This window comes from Chiloscyllium punctatum, unplaced genomic scaffold (genome assembly GCF_047496795.1).
Source record: "Chiloscyllium punctatum isolate Juve2018m unplaced genomic scaffold, sChiPun1.3 scaffold_1215, whole genome shotgun sequence".
Taxonomy (NCBI): domain Eukaryota; kingdom Metazoa; phylum Chordata; class Chondrichthyes; order Orectolobiformes; family Hemiscylliidae; genus Chiloscyllium; species Chiloscyllium punctatum.
In genome coordinates, this window is record NW_027310949.1 from 1 (window position 1) to 17,500 (window position 17,500).

Below are 17,500 nucleotides of genomic sequence, written 5' to 3' on the forward strand. Positions count from 1 at the left end.
CACACAGACTGACACAGAGAAACACACACACGTACTCAGAGACACACACACAGACTGACACAGAGACACACACACAGACTGACACAGAGAGAGAGACACACACACAGACTGACACAGAGACACACACAGACTGACACAGAGACACACACACACACAGACTGACACAGAGAGAGACACACACGTACTCAGAGACACACACACAGACTGACACAGAGACACACACACAGACCGACACAGAGACACACACACACATGCACAGAGACACACACACAGACTGACACAGAGACACACACACACACACACACAGACTGACTCAGAGACACACACACACTGACACAGAGACACACACACACACATATACAGAGACACACACACACACTGACACAGAGACACACACACACATATACAGAGACACACACACACTGACACAGAGACACACACACATATACAGAGACACACACACACACTGACACAGAGACACACACACACATATACAGAGACACACACACAGACTGACACAGAGACACACACACACAGACTTACACACACAGACTGACACAGAGACACACACACAGACTGACACAGAGACACACACACACACACACACAGACTGACACAGAGACACACACACACACAGACTGACACAGAGAGAGAGAGACACACACACACAGACTGACACAGACACAGAGTGACAGAGAAAGGGTGCCATGCAGAGTGACTCAAAGAGAGACACACACAGAATGACTCAGAGACACACACACATAGTGAGAGAGAGAGAAAGACACACAGACACACAGACACACAGAGACACAAAGAGAGACAGAGTAACACAGAGAGAGACACATACTCACAGTGACAGAGACACACACAGAGTGATAGAGAGAGAGACACACACACAGAGTGACACAGGGGCACAGAGAGAGACACAGATACACAGTGACACACACAGTGTGACACAGGGGCACAGACACACACACAGAGTGACACAGACACACACACACACACACAGTGTGACACAAAGACACACACACAGTGACAGACTGACACACACACATACACGAAGTGACACACATACAGAGTGACACAGACACACACAGAGTGACACAGGGGCACAGAGAGAGACACAGATACACAGTGACACACACAGTGTGACACAGGGGCACAGACACACACACAGAGTGACACAGACACACACACACACACACAGTGTGACACAAAGACACACACACAGTGACAGACTGACACACACACATACACGAAGTGACACACATACAGAGTGACACAGACACACACAGTGTGACACACACACACATATACAGAGTGACACAGACACACACAGTGTGACACACACACGTACACACACACATACACAAACAGAGTGACACACACACAGTGTGACGCACACACATACACAATCAGAGTGACACAGACACACACAGTGTGACATACACACGCACACACATACACAATCAGAGTGACACAGATACACAGTGTGACACACACACACATACACAGAGTGACACAGACACACACACATACACAGTCAGAGTGACACAGACACACACAGTGTGGCACACACACATACACAAACAGAGTGACACAGACACACACACATACACAGTCAGAGTGACACACACACAGTGTGACACACACACGCGTCACACATACACAATCAGAGTGACACAGATACACACAGTGTGATACAAACATACACAGAGTGACACAGACACACACACGCGCACACATAGAGTGACACAGACACACAGTGTGACACACACACGCACACACATACACAATCAGAGTGACACAGACACACAGTGTGACACACACACACATACACAGAGTGACACAGACACACACACATACACAGTCAGAGTGACACAGACACACACAGTGTGGCACACACACATACACAAACAGAGTGACACAGACACACACACATACACAGTCAGAGTGACACACACACAGTGTGACACACACACGCGTCACACATACACAATCAGAGTGACACAGATACACACAGTGTGATACAAACATACACAGAGTGACACAGACACACACACGCGCACACATAGAGTGACACAGACACACAGTGTGACACACACACGCACACACATACACAATCAGAGTGACACAGACACACAGTGTGACACACACACACATACACAGAGTGACACAGACACACACACATACACAGTCAGAGTGACACAGACACACACAGTGTGGCACACACACATACACAAACAGAGTGACGCAGACACACACACATACACAGTCAGAGTGACACACACACAGTGTGACACACACACGCGTCACACATACACAATCAGAGTGACACAGATACACACAGTGTGATACAAACATACACAGAGTGACACAGACACACACACGCGCACACATAGAGTGACACAGACACACAGTGTGACACACACACGCACACACATACACAATCAGAGTGACACAGACACACAGTGTGACACACACACGCACACACATACACAGAGTGACACAGACACACACACACATACACAATCAGGGTGACACAGGCACACACAGAGTGACTGAGACACACACACACACACACAGACCGTGGGAGTATGTGAGAGGTGAGGGGAGAGACCCAGACAGAGGGTTTCGGAGAGTGGGTTCAGGACGGGGGGAGGGGGGTCAGTCAGGGACTGATGGATTCGAACAGCAGGAGACAGAGACAGTGTAGACGATGGTCTCTAACTATCAGCTGGTTCTGACTGGGGGGGTGGGGGGGTAGGAGGAGGAGGGAAGGGCAGAAGGGACTCCCGCTGTGACCACCCCGAAAACCAGTCGGTCTCTGTCTTCCAGATCCGTCCAGGATGATGTCCCCATTGCTCCCAATGCTGCTAGTCCTGCATTTGGCTGGGCTGGTCCTGCTCTACATTGCTACCATTCATAATGTAAGTCAACCCCCCCGTGCTGTCCCCTGGGGAGAGCTGGGCAGGGTACAGAGAGCTTTACCCTGTCTCTAACCCCCCTACTGTCCCCAGGGAGAGCTGGGCAGGGTACAGGGAGCTTTACCCTGTCTCCAACCCTCCTACTGTCCCCAGGGAGAGCTGGGCAGGGTACAGGGAGCTTTACCCTGTCTCCAACCCCCCCGTACTCTCCCCAGGGAGAGCTGGGCAGGGTACAGGGAGCTTTACCCTGTCTCCAAACCCCCCCGTGCTGTCCCCAGGGAGGGCTGGGCAGGGTACAGGGAGCTTTACCCTGTCTCCAACCCCCCCGTGCTGTCCCCAGGGAGAGCTGGGCAGGGTACAGGGAGCTTTACCCTGTCTCCAACCCCCCCCTGCTGTCCCCAGGGAGAGCTGGGCAGGGTACAGGGAGCTTTACCCTGTCTCTAACCCCCCTGCTGTCCCCGGGGAGACAGGGTACAGGGAGCTTTACCCTGTCTCTAACCTAGTGCTGTCCCCAGGGGGGGCTGGACAGGGTACAGGGAGCTTTACCCTGTCTCTAACCCCCCTGCTGTCCCCGGGGAGACAGGGTACAGGGAGCTTTACCCTGTCTCTAACCCCCCGCTACTGTCCCCAGGGAGAGCGGGGCAGGGTACAGGGAGCTTTACCCTGTCTCTAACCTAGTGCTGTCCCCAGGGAGAGCTGGGCAGGGTACAGGGAGCTTTACCCTGTCTCCAACCCCCCCCTGCTGTCCCCAGGGAGAGCTGGGCAGGGTACAGGGAGCTTTACCCTGTCTCCAACCCTCCTACTGTCCCCAGGGAGAGCTGGGCAGGGTACAGGGAGCTTTACCCTGTCTCTAACCCCCCCCTGCTGTCCCCAGGGAGAGCTGGGCAGGGTACAGGGAGCTTTACCCTGTCTCCAACCCCCCCGTGCTGTCCCCAGGGAGAGCTGGGCAGGGTACAGTGAGCTTTACCCTGTCTCTAACCCCCCGTGCTGTCCCCAGGGAGACAGGGTACAGGGAGCTTTACCCTGTCTCCAACCCCCCTACTGTCCCTGGGGAGAGCTGGGCAGGGTACAGGGAGCTTTACCCTGTCTCCAACCCTCCTACTGTCCCCAGGGAGAGCTGGGCAGGGTACAGGGAGCTTTACCCTGTCTCTAACCCCCCCCCCCCCGCTGTCCCCAGGGAGAGCTGGGCAGGGTACAGGGAGCTTTACCCTGTCTCCAACCCCCCCTACTGTCCCCAGGGAGAGCTGGGCAGGGTACAGGGAGCTTTATCCTGTCTCTAACCCCCCTACTGTCCCCAGGGAGAGCTGGGCAGGGTACAGGGAGCTTTACCCTGTCTCCAACCCCCCCCACTGCTGTCCCCAGGGAGAGCTGGGCAGGGTACAGGGAGCTTTACCCCGTCTCTAACCCCCCCTACTGTCCCTGGGGAGACAGGGTACAGGGAGCTTTACCCTGTCTCCAACCCCCCCTACTGTCCCCAGGGAGAGCTGGGCAGGGTACAGGGAGCTTTACCCTGTCTCTAACCCCCCTGCTGTCCCCGGGGAGACAGGGTACAGGGAGCTTTACCCTGTCTCTAACCTAGTGCTGTCCCCAGGGAGAGCTGGGCAGGGTACAGGGAGCTTTACCCTGTCTCCAAGCCCCTACTGTCCCTGGGGAGAGCTGGGCAGGGTACAGGGAGCTTTACCCTGTCTCTAACCCCCCCCTGCTGTCCCCAGGGAGAGCTGGGCAGGGTACAGGGAGCTTTACCCTGTCTCTAACCCCCCGTGCTGTCCCCAGGGAGACAGGGTACAGGGAGCTTTACCCTGTCTCCAACCCCCCTACTGTCCCTGGGGAGAGCTGGGCAGGGTACAGGGAGCTTTACCCTGTCTCCAACCCTCCTACTGTCCCCAGGGAGAGCTGGGCAGGGTACAGGGAGCTTTACCCTGTCTCTAACCCCCCCCCCTGCTGTCCCCAGGGAGAGCTGGGCAGGGTACAGGGAGCTTTATCCTGTCTCTAACCCCCCTACTGTCCCCAGGGAGAGCTGGGCAGGGTACAGGGAGCTTTACCCTGTCTCTAACCCCTCCCGTGCTGTCCCCAGGGAGAGCTGGGCAGGGTACAGAGAGCTTTACCCTGTCTCTAACCTCCCTGCTGTCCCCAGGGAGACAGGGTACAGGGAGCTTTACCCTGTCTCTAACCCCCCTGCTGTTCCCAGGGAGAGCTGGGCAGGGTACAGGGAGCTTTACCCTGTCTCTAACTCCCCCTGCTGTCCCCAGGGAGAGCTGGGCAGGGTACAGGGAGCTTTACCATGTCTCTCACCCCCCCTACTGTCCCCAGGGAGAGCTGGGCAGGGTACAGGGAGCTTTACCCTGTCTCCAACCCCCCCGTGCTGTCCCCAGGGAGAGCTGGGCAGGGTACAGTGAGCTTTACCCTGTCTCTAACCCCCCGTGCTGTCCCCGGGGAGACAGGGTACAGGGAGCTTTACCCTGTCTCTAACCCCCTGTCCCTGGGAGTGGGGGCAGTGTAGAGGGGGCCTTACTGACTCTCCCTCTGTGTGTCCTACAGGCCTGGTGGGTCCCAGGGGAGGGCCAGAGCCGTGACCTGTGGAGACAGTGTGTGTACAGTCAGAGCGGTCGCCAATGGGCTTGCACCGGCTTTGGGCCAGCAGGCCCGGAAGGTGGGTCAAACCGTGTGTGTGAGACGGGCTGAATGGCCTCCTCTGTGTAACAGGCTGGAGGAGGAGGGGCTGAATGGCCTCCTGTCCCTGTGTGTAACGGGCTGGAGGAGGGAGGAGGGGCTGAATGGCCTCCTGTCCCTGTGTGTAACAGGCTGGAGGAGGAGGGAGGAGGGGCTGAATGGCCTCCTGTCCCTGTGTGTAACGGGCTGGAGGAGGGAGGAGGGGCTGAATGGCCTCCTGTCCCTGTGTGTAACGGGCTGGAGGGAGGGAGGAGGGGCTGAATGGCCTCCTGTCCCTGTGTGTAACGGGCTGGAGGAGGGAGGGAGGGGGCTGAATGGCCTCCTGTCCCTCTGTGTAACGGGCTGGGGAAGGGAGGAGGGGCTGAATGGCCTCCTGTCCCTGTGTGACGTGCAGCAGGAGGCGGAGCTGAATGGGCCCCTGTGTGACGTGCGGCAGGAGGCGGGGCTGAATGGGCCCCTGTGTGACGTGCGGCAGGAGGCGGGGCTGAATAGGCCCCTGTGTGACGTGGGGCAGGAGGCGGGGCTGAATGGGCCCCTGTGTGACGTGAGGCAGGAGGCGGGGCTGAATGGGCCCCTGTGTGACGTGAGGCAGGAGGCGGGGCTGAATGGGCCCCTGTGTGACGTGCGGCAGGAGGCGGGGCTGAGTGGGCCCCTGTGTGACGTGCGGCAGGAGGCGGGGCTGTGATGCACAATCAACCCGCTTGCCCCGCTGAGAGATATAGGGGGCTTTCAGGGGCGCGGTGCGTTGTGGGTAGGGCGGCGGCCATCGCTGCCTCACGCTGTCGGACTCCCCCCGCCGTGGCCCAGCGCCGGATAACGACGGGCGCGCTTCTCTCCTGCAGACTGGCTGCACGCCTCCCAGGCGCTGATGGTAGTGTCCGTCCTCTTCTCCAGCGGATCCCTCCTCAGCTTCCTGTGCCAGCTCTACACCCTCAGGAAGGGGAGTCTCTTCTACCTGACTGGGATCCTGCAGGTCTTCGCAGGTCAGTGTCCACCACCACCCCCCCCTCCCTCCACACCCAGAGGCGCGGTCACTACCACCCAACACCCTCCCTTCACACCCTGAGGCGCGGTCACTACCAGCCAACACCCTCCCTCCACACCCAGAGGCGCGGTCACTACCACCACCCCCTCCCTCCACACCCTGTGGGGCGGTCACTAACACACAGCGCCCTCCCTCCACACCCAGAGGCGCGGTCACTACCATCCAACATCCTCCCTCCACACCCAGAGGCGCGGTCACTACCAGCAAACACCCTCCCTCCACACCAAAGGCGCGGTCACTACCACCCACCGCCCTCCCTCCACACCCTGAGGCGCGGTCTCTACCAGCAAACACCCTCCCTCCACACCCAGAGGCGCAGTCACTACCACCCACCACCCTCCCTACTCACCCAGAGGTGCGGTCACTACCACCCAACATCCTCCCTCCACACCCAGAGGCGCGGTCACTACCACCCAACACCCTCCCTCCACACCCTGTGGGGCGGTCACTACCAGCCAACACCCTCCCTCCACACCCAGAGGCGCGGTCACTACCAGCAAACAAACTCCCTCCACACCCAGAGGTGCGGTCACTACCACCCAACATCCTCCCTCCACACCCAGAGGCGCGGTCACTACCACCCAACATCCTCCCTCCACACCCAGAGGTGCGGTCACTACCACCCAACATCCTCCCTCCACACCCAGAGGCGCGGTCACTACCACCCAACATCCTCCCTCCACACCCAGAGGTGCGGTCACTACCACCCAACATCCTCCCTCCACACCCAGAGACGCGGTCACTACCACACAGCGCCGTCCCTCCGCACCCAGAGGCGCGGTCACTACCACACAGCGCCGTCCCTCCACACCCAGAGGTGCGGTCACTACCACCCAACATCCTCCCTCCACACCCAGAGGCGCGGTCACTACCAGCAAACAAACTCCCTCCACACCCAGAGGCGCGGTCACTACCAGCAAACAAACTCCCTCCACACCCAGAGGCGCGGTCACTACCACACAGCGCCCTCCCTCCACACCCAGAGGCGCGGTCACTACCAGCCAACACCCTCCCTCCACACCCAGAGGCGCGGTCACTACCACACAGCGCCCTCCCTCCACACCCAGAGGCGCAGTCACTACCAGCAAACAAACTCCCTCCACACCCAGAGGCGCGGTCACAACCACCCAACACCCTCCCTCCACACCCTGAGGGACAGTCACTACCATTTAACACCCTCCCTCCACACTCTGAGGGACAGTCACAACCACCCAACACCCTCCCTCCACACTCTGAGGGACAGTCACTACCATCCAACACCCTCCCTCCACACTCTGAGGGACAGTCACTACCATTCAACACCCTCCCTCTACACCCTGAGCACTGTCACTACCACCCGGCACCCTCTCTCCACACCCTGAGCACTGTCACTACCACCCGGCACCCTCCCTCCACACCCTGAGCACGGACAGTACCATCCAACACCCTCCCTCCACACCCTGAAGCACGGTCACTACCACCCAACACCCTCCCTCCACAACCTGAGTACGGTCACTACCATCCAACACCCTCCCTCCACACCCTGAGGTACAGTCACTACCATCCACCACACTCCCTCCACACACTGAGGTACAGTCACTACCATCCACCACCCTCCCTCCACACACTGAGGGGCGGTCACTACCACACAGCAACCTCCCTCCACATCCTGAGGTACAGTCACTACCATCCTACACCCTCCCTCCACACCCTGAGTACGATCACTACCACCCAACACCCTCCCTCCACACCCTGTGGTACAGTAACTACCACCACCCCCTCCCTCCACACCCGGAGGCGCGGTCACTACCACACAGCGCCCCCCTCCACACCCAGCGGCGCGGTCACTACCACCACCCCCTCCCTCCACACCCAGAGGCGCGGTCACTACCACACAGCGCCCCCCCCTCCACACCCAGAGGCGCGGTCACTACCACACAGCGCCCTCCCTCCACACCCAGAGGCGCGGTCACTACCACCACCCTCTCCCTCCACACCCAGAGGCGTGGTCACTACCAGCAAACACCCTCCCTCCACACCCAGAGGCGCGGTCACTACCAGCAAACAAACTCCCTCCACACCCAGAGGCGCGGTCACTACCAGCCAACACCCTCCCTCCACACCCAGAGGCGCGGTCACTACCACCACCCTCTCCCTCCACACCCTGAGGCGCGGTCACTACCAGCAAACACCCTCCCTCCACACCCAGAGGCGCGGTCACTACCAGCAAACACCCTCCCTCCACACCCAGAGGCGCGGTCACTACCAGCAAACAAACTCCCTCCACACCCAGAGGCGCGGTCACTACCAGCCAACACCCTCCCTCCACACCCAGAGGCGCGGTCACTACCACCACCCTCTCCCTCCACACCCTGAGGCGCGGTCACTACCAGCCAACACCCTCTCTCCACACCAAGAGGCGCGGTCACTACCAGCCAACACCCTCCCTCCACACCCAGAGGCGCGGTCACTACCAGCAAACAAACTCCCTCCACACCCAGAGGCGCGGTCACTACCAGCCAACACCCTCCCTCCACACCCAGAGGCGCGGTCACTACCACCACCCTCTCCCTCCACACCCTGAGGCGCGGTCACTACCAGCCAACACCCTCTCTCCACACCAAGAGGCGCGGTCACTAACACACAGCGCCCTCCCTCCACACTCAGAGGTGCGGTCACTACCACCCAACATCCTCCCTCCACACCCAGAGGCGCGGTCACTACCACCCAACACCCTCCCTCCACACCCTGTGGGGCGGTCACTACCAGCAAACACCCTCCCTCCACACTCTGAGGGACAGTCACTACCATTCAACACTCTCCCTCCACCCCCTGAGGCATGGTCCCTACCATCCAACACCCTCCCTCCACCCCCTGAGGCATGGTCCCTACCATCCAACACCCTCCCTCCACCCCCTTGAGGCGCGGTCCCTACCATCCAACACCCTCCCTCCACACCCTGTGGGGCGGTCACTACCAGCAAACACCCTCCCTCCACACCCAGACGCGCGGTCACAACCACCCAACACCCTCCCTCCACACTCTGAGGGACAGTCACTACCATTCAACACCCTCCCTCCACACTCTGAGGGACAGTCACTACCATCCAACACCCACCCTCCACACACTGAGGTATGGTGACTACCATCCAACACCCTCCCTCCACACCCTGAGAATGGTCACTACCATCCAACACCCTCCCTCTACACCCTGAGCACTGTCACTACCACCCGGCACCCTCTCTCCTCACCCTGAGCACTGTCACTACCACCCGGCACCCTCCCTCCACACCCTGAGCACGGACAGTACCATCCAACACCCTCCCTCCACACCCTGAAGCACGGTCACTACCACCCAACACCCTCCCTCCACAACCTGAGTACGGTCACTACCACCCAACACCCTCCCTCCACAACCTGAGTACGGTCACTACCACCCAACACCCTCCCTCCACACACTGAGGTACAGTCACTACCATCCACCACCCTCCCTCCACACACTGAGGGGCGGTCACTACCACACAGCAACCTCCCTCCACACCCTGAGGTACAGTCACTACCATCCTACACCCTCCCACCACCCCCTGAGTACGATCACTACCACCCAACACCCTCCCTCCACACCCAGAGGCGCGGTCACTACCAGCAAACAAACTCCCTCCACACCCAGAGGCGCGGTCACTACCAGCAAACAAACTCCCTCCACACCCAGAGGCGCGGTCACTACCAGCCAACACCCTCCCTCCACACCCAGAGGCGCGGTCACTACCACACAGCGCCCTCCCTCCACACCCAGAGGCGCGGTCACTACCAGCCAACACCCTCCCTCCACACCCAGAGGCGCGGTCACTACCAGCAAACACCCTCCCTCCACACCCAGAGGCGCGGTCACTACCACACAGCGCCCTCCCTCCACACCCAGAGGCGCAGTCACTACCAGCAAACAAACTCCCTCCACACCCAGAGGCGCGGTCACAACCACCCAACACCCTCCCTCCACACTCTGAGGGACAGTCACTACCATTCAACACCCTCCCTCCACACTCTGAGGGACAGTCACTACCATTCAACACCCTCCCTCCACACTCTGAGGGACAGTCACTACCATCCAACACCCTCCCTCCACACTCTGAGGGACAGTCACTACCATTCAACACCCTCCCTCCACACACTGAGGTATGGTGACTACCATCCAACACCCTCCCTCCACACCCTGAGCACTGTCACTACCACCCGGCACCCTCCCTCTACACCCTGAGCACTGTCACTACCACCCGGCACCCTCCCTCCACACTCTGAGGGACAGTCACTACCATTCAACACCCTCCCTCTACACCCTGAGCACTGTCACTACCACCCGGCACCCTCTCTCCACACCCTGAGCACTGTCACTACCACCCGGCACCCTCCCTCCACACCCTGAGCACGGACAGTACCATCCAACACCCTCCCTCCACACCCTGAAGCACGGTCACTACCACCCAACACCCTCCCTCCACAACCTGAGTACAGTCACTACCATCCAACACCCTCCCTCCACACCCTGAGGTACAGTCACTACCATCCACCACACTCCCTCCACACACTGAGGTACAGTCACTACCATCCACCACACTCCCTCCACACACTGAGGTACAGTCACTACCATCCACCACCCTCCCTCCACACACTGAGGGGCGGTCACTACCACACAGCAACCTCCCTCCACATCCTGAGGTACAGTCACTACCATCCTACACCCTCCCTCCACACCCTGAGGTGCGGTCACTACCATCCACCACCCTCCCTCCACACACTGAGGGGCGGTCACTACCACCCAACACCCTCCCTCCACACCCTGAGGTACAGTAACTACCACCACCCCCTCCCTCCACACCCGGAGGCGCGGTCACTACCACACAGCGCCCCCCCTCCACACCCAGAGGCGCGGTCACTACCACCACCCCCTCCCTCCACACCCAGAGGCGCGGTCACTACCACACAGCGCCCCCCCTCCACACCCAGAGGCGCGGTCACTACCACCCAACACCCTCCCTCCACACCCTGAGGTATAGTCACTACCACCCAACACCCTCCCTCCACACCCAGAGGCGCGGTCACTACCAGCAAACAAACTCCCTCCACACCCAGAGGCGCGGTCACTACCAGCCAACACTCTACCTCCACACCCTGTGGGGTGGTCACTACCAGCAAACACCCTCCCTCCACACCCAGAGGCGCGGTCACTACCAGCAAACAAACTCCCTCCACACCCAGAGGCGCGGTCACTACCAGCCAACACTCTACCTCCACACCCTGTGGGGTGGTCACTACCAGCAAACACCCTCCCTCCACACCCAGAGGCGCGGTCACAACCACCCAACACCCTCCCTCCACACTCTGAGGGACAGTCACTACCACCCAACACCCTCCCTCCACACTCTGAGGGACAGTCACTACCATTCAACACCCTCCCTCCACACCCAGAGGCGCGGTCACTACCAGCAAACAAACTCCCTCCACACCCAGAGGCGCGGTCACTACCACCCAGCGCCCTCCCTCCACACCCTGAGGGGCGGTCACTACCACCCAACAAACTCCCTCCACACCCAGAGGCGCGGTCACTACCAGCAAACACCCTCCTTCCACACCCAGAGGCGCGGTCACTACCAGCAAACACCCTCCCTCCACACCCAGAGGCGCGGTCACTAACACACAGCGCCCTCCCTCCACACCCAGAGGCGCGGTCACTACCAGCAAACACCCTCTCTCCACACCAAGAGGCGCGGTCACTAACACACAGCGCCCTCCCTCCACACTCAGAGGTGCGGTCACTACCACCCAACATCCTCCCTCCACACCCAGAGGCGCGGTCACTACCACCCAACACCCTCCCTCCACACTCTGTGGGGTGGTCACTACCAGCAAACACCCTCCCTCCACACTCTGAGGGACAGTCACTACCAGCAAACAAACTCCCTCCACACTCTGAGGGACAGTCACTACCATTCAACACCCTCCCTCCACACTCTGAGGGACAGTCACTACCATCCAACACCCACCCTCCACACACTGAGGTATGGTGACTACCATCCAACACCCTCCCTCCACACCCTGAGAATGGTCACTACCATCCAACACCCTCCCTCTACACCCTGAGCACTGTCACTACCACCCGGCACCCTCTCTCCTCACCCTGGGCACTGTCACTACCACCCGGCACCCTCCCTCCACACCCTGAGCACGGACAGTACCATCCAACACCCTCCCTCCACACCCTGAAGCACGGTCACTACCACCCAACACCCTCCCTCCACAACCTGAGTACGGTCACTACCACCCAACACCCTCCCTCCACACACTGAGGTACAGTCACTACCATCCACCACCCTCCCTCCACACACTGAGGGGCGGTCACTACCACACAGCAACCTCCCTCCACACCCTGAGGTACAGTCACTACCATCCTACACCCTCCCACCACACCCTGAGTACGATCACTACCACCCAACATCCTCCCTCCACACGTTGAGCACGGTCACTACCACCCAACACCCTCCCTCCACACCCAGGGGCACGGTCACTACCACCACACCCTCCCTCCACACCCAGAGGCGCGGTCACTACCACCCAACACCCTCCCTCCACACCCAGAGGTTTGGTCACTACCACCCAGCACCCTCCCTCCACACCCTGAAGTACAGTCAGTACCACCCAACACCCTCCCTCCACACCCTGAGGTACGTCACTACCACCCAACACCCTCCCTCCACACCCTGAGGTACGTCACTACCACCCAACACCCTCTCTCCACACCCTGAGGTACGTCACTACCACCCAACACCCTCCCTCCACACCCTGAGGGACAGTCACTACCACCCAACACCCTCCCTCCACACCCTGAGGTACGTCACTACCACCCAACACCCTCCCTCCACACCCTGAGGTACGTCACTACCACCCAACACCCTCCCTCCACACCCTGAGGTACGTCACTACCACCCAACATCCTCTCTCCACACCCTGAGGTACGTCACTACCACCCAACACCCTCCCTCCACACCCTGAGGGACAGTCACTACCACCCAACACCCTCCCTCCACACCCTGAGGTACGTCACTACCACCCAACACCCTCCCTCCACACCCTGAGGTACGTCACTACCACCCAACACCCTCCCTCCACACCCTGAGGTACGTCACTACCACCCAACACCCTCTCTCCACACCCTGAGGTACGTCACTACCACCCAACACCCTCCCTCCACACCCTGAGGGACAGTCACTACCACCCAACACCCTCCCTCCACACCCTGAGGTACGTCACTACCACCCAACACCCTCCCTCCACACCCAGAGGCGCGGTCACTACCATCCACCCTCCTCCTCCACACCCAGATGTGCGGTCACTACCACGCAACACCCTCCCTCCACACCCTGAGGGGCAGTCACTACCAGCAAACACCCTCCCTCTATACCCTGAGATGAGGTCACTACCACCCAGCGCCCTCCCTACACACCCAGAGGCGCGGTCACTACCACCCAGAACCCTCCCTACACACCCAGAGGGGCGGTCACTACCACCCAACACCCTCCCTCCACACCCAGAGGCGCGGTCACTACCACCCAGAACCCTCCCTACACACCCAGAGGCGCGGTCACTACCACCCAGCGCCCTCCCTACACACCCAGAGGCGCGGTCACCAACACCCAGAATCCTCCCTACACACCCAGAGGCGCGGTCACTACCATCCACCCTCCTCCTCCACACCCAGAGGTGCGGTCACTACCACCCAACACCCTTCATCCACACCATGTGGGGCGGTCACTACCAGCCAACACCCAGAGGCGCGGTCACTACCAGCCAGCACCCTCCCTCCACACCCAGAGGTGCGGTAACTACCAGCCAGCACCCTCCCTCCACACCCAGAGGCGCGGTAACTACCAGCCAGCACCCTCCCTCCACACCCAGAGGCGCGGTAACTACCAACAACACCCTCCCTCCACACCCTGAGACACGGTCCCTACCACCCAACACCCTCCCTCCACACCCTGAGGCACGGTCCCTACCACCCAACACCCTCCCTCCACCCCCTGAGGCACGGTCTCTACCATCCAACACCCTCCCTCCACACCCTGAGGCACGGTCCCTACCATCCAACACCCTCCCTCCACCCCCTGAGGCACGGTCCCTACCACCCAACACCCTCCCTCCACACCCTGAGGCACGGTCCCTACCACCCAACACCCTCCCTCCACCCCCTGAGGCACGGTCCCTACCACCCAACACCCTCCCTCCACCCCCTGAGGCACGGTCTTTACCATCCAACACCCTCCCTCCACCCCCTGAGGCACGGTCACCACCATCCAACACCCTCCCTCCACACCCTGAGACACGGTCACTACCGCCCAGCACCCTCCCTCCACACCCTGAGGCACGGTCACCACCATCCAACACCCTCCCCCCACACCCTGAGACACGGTCACTACAACCCAACATGCTCCCTCCACACCCTGAGACACGGTCACTACCATTGAACACCCTCCCTCCACACCCTGAGGCACGGTCTCTACCATCCAACACCCTCCCTCCACACCCTGAGGTACATTCACTACCACCACCCCCTCCCTCCACACCCTGAGGGACAGTCACTACCACCCAACACCCTCCCTCCACACCCTGAGGGACAGTCACTACCACCCAACACCCTCCCTCCACACCCTGAGGGACAGTCACTACCACCCAACACCCTCCCTCCACACCCTGAGGGACAGTCACTACCACCCAGCACAGTCCCTCCACACCCTGAGGTACGTCACTACCATTCAACACTCTCCCTCCACCCCCTGAGGCATGGTCTCTCCCACCCAACACCCTCCCTCCACCCCCTTGAGGCGCGGTCCCTACCATCCAACAGCCTCCCTCCACACTCTAACCCCCCCTTCCCACCCCATCGAAGCCCCTCCCTCCAGTCCCCTGAGCGATGAGGGGTTGTGGGGGATGAGAGACGTGCGTCGTTTGGGTCTCTCTCTCCCCCCCACCCCCCCCAAACCCCCCTGACCTTCCACTAGCCTTCCCCTTCGCTTCCGCAGGTCTGTGCGTGTTGGTGTCGGCGCTGATCTATACCCTGCACGAGAGGCAGATCCACGGAGCTCAGACACAGGGATCCTTCGGATACAGTTACATCTTGGCCTGGCTCAGCTTCCCGCTCACCGTCTGCAGCGGCACAATGTACATACACCTTCGCAAGTTAGACTGAGGGGCTGGGGTGGGCCAGGGGGGTTTTCAATGTCTGTTACCCTCTTCATCTCACACCCTCTGGGTCAGCATCACATCCTGGAGCAACCAACTAACACCCCCCCCCGCCCCATCAAATCCCCCAACCAGTACTGAGGGAGGGCCGCACTGTCGGAGGGAGATGGATATACTCTAGGCCTTGAGCTCCATAATCCAGGCCCACACTCCCTCCCTCCCTCCCTCCCTCCCGGTGCCCAGTACTGAGGGAGGGCCGCACTGTCGGAGGGAGATGGATATACTCTAGGCCTTGAGCTCCATAATCCAGGCCCACACTCCCTCCCTCCCTCCCGGTGCCCAGTACTGAGGGAGGGCCGCACTGTCGGAGGGAGATGGATATACTCTAGGCCTTGAGCTCCATAATCCAGGCCCACACTCCCTCCCTCCCTCCCTCCCTCCTGGTGCCCAGTACTGAGGGAGGGCCGCACTGTCGGAGGGAGATGGATATACTCTAGGCCTTGAGCTCCATAATCCAGGCCCACACTCCCTCCCTCCCTCCCTCCCTCCCAGTGCCCAGTACTGAGGGAGGGCCGCACTGTCGGAGGGAGATGGATATACTCTAGGCCTTGAGCTCCATAATCCAGGCCCACACTCCCTCCCTCCCTCCCTCCCTCCCTCTTGGTGCCCAGTACTGAGGGAGGGCCGCACTGTCAGAGGGTCAGTATTGAGGAATGGTACACTGCAGGGGCAGGGTTTAATCATTCAGGGCAGCGCGGTGTCTCGGTGGGTTAGCGCCTGCTGCCTCACGGCGCCAGGGACCCAGGTTCGATCCCAGCCTCGGGGTGGGGACTCTCCCTGTGGGGGGTTTGCACATTCCCCACCCCCCGGGTCTGCGTGGGATTCCTCCGGGGGGCTCCGGTTTCCTCCCACAGTCCAAAGACGGGCAGGTTAGGGTGGGGATTGGCCGTGCTAAATTACCCATAGTGCCCAGGGATGTGTAGGTTAGGGTGGGATTGACCGTGCTAAATTACCCATAGTGCCCAGGGATGTGCAGGTTAGGGTGGGGGATTGGCCGTGCTAAATTACCCATAGTGCCCAGGGATGTGCGGGTTAGGGTGGGGGATTGACCGTGCTAAATTACCCATAGTGCCCAGGGATGTGTAGGTTAGGGTGGGATTGACCGTGCTAAATTACCCATAGTGCCCAGGGATGTGCAGGTTATGGTGGGGATTGACCATGCTAAATTACCCATAGTGCCCAGGGATGTGCAGGTTAGGGGGGGGATTGACCATGCTAAATTACCCATAGTGCCCAGGGATGTGTGGGTTAGGGTGGGGGATTGACCGTGCTAAATTACCCATAGTGCCCAGGGATGTGCGGGTTAGGGTGGGGGATTGACCGTGCTAAATTACCCATAGTGCCCAGGGATGTGCGGGTTAGCGGGGGGATTGACCGTGCTAAATTACCCATAGTGCCCAGGGATGTGCGGGTTAGGGTGGGGGATTGACCGTGCTAAATTACCCATAGTGCCCAGGGATGTGCGGGTTAGGGTGGGGGATTGACCGTGCTAAATTACCCATAGTGCCCAGGGATGTGCAGGTTAGGGTGGGGGATTGACCGTGCTAAATTACCCAGAGTGCCCGCAGTGTCCAAGGATATGGAGGCGA

General features: G+C 60.1%; 1 protein-coding gene and 1 long non-coding RNA gene across 2 annotated transcripts in view; both read left to right on the forward strand.

Annotated features, from left to right (window-relative positions):
• Positions 1–2,844: 2,844 nt before the first annotated feature.
• Positions 2,845–16,094, forward strand: LOC140474843 (peripheral myelin protein 22-like). The gene is made up of 4 exons (XM_072567733.1): positions 2,845–2,930; positions 5,466–5,577; positions 6,440–6,580; positions 15,692–16,094. Exons 1-4 carry the CDS (start codon positions 2,850–2,852, stop codon positions 15,856–15,858), a joined length of 501 nt encoding a protein of 166 aa, XP_072423834.1. The 5' UTR covers positions 2,845–2,849; the 3' UTR covers positions 15,859–16,094.
• Position 16,095: 1 nt separating this feature from the next.
• LOC140474844 (uncharacterized) overlaps positions 16,096–17,500 on the forward strand; it is a 3,096-nt gene continuing 1,691 nt past the window's right edge. The window contains exons 1-2 of the long non-coding RNA XR_011959465.1: positions 16,096–16,834; positions 16,888–17,500. The exon at positions 16,888–17,500 is cut by the window's right edge and continues 1,691 nt beyond it. This is a non-coding gene — a long non-coding RNA (uncharacterized lncRNA). The remainder of the gene's footprint in view (positions 16,835–16,887) is intronic.

Coding starts and splice junctions, on each gene's coding strand:
- LOC140474843 (XM_072567733.1), top strand. CDS start 2,850: ATGATGTCCCCATTGCTCCCAATGCTGCTAGTCCTGCATTTGGCTGGG. Junction 5,578..6,439: donor TGGGCCAGCAGGCCCGGAAG/GTGGGTCAAACC, acceptor TCTCTCCTGCAG/ACTGGCTGCACGCCTCCCAG. Junction 6,581..15,691: donor GATCCTGCAGGTCTTCGCAG/GTCAGTGTCCAC, acceptor TCGCTTCCGCAG/GTCTGTGCGTGTTGGTGTCG.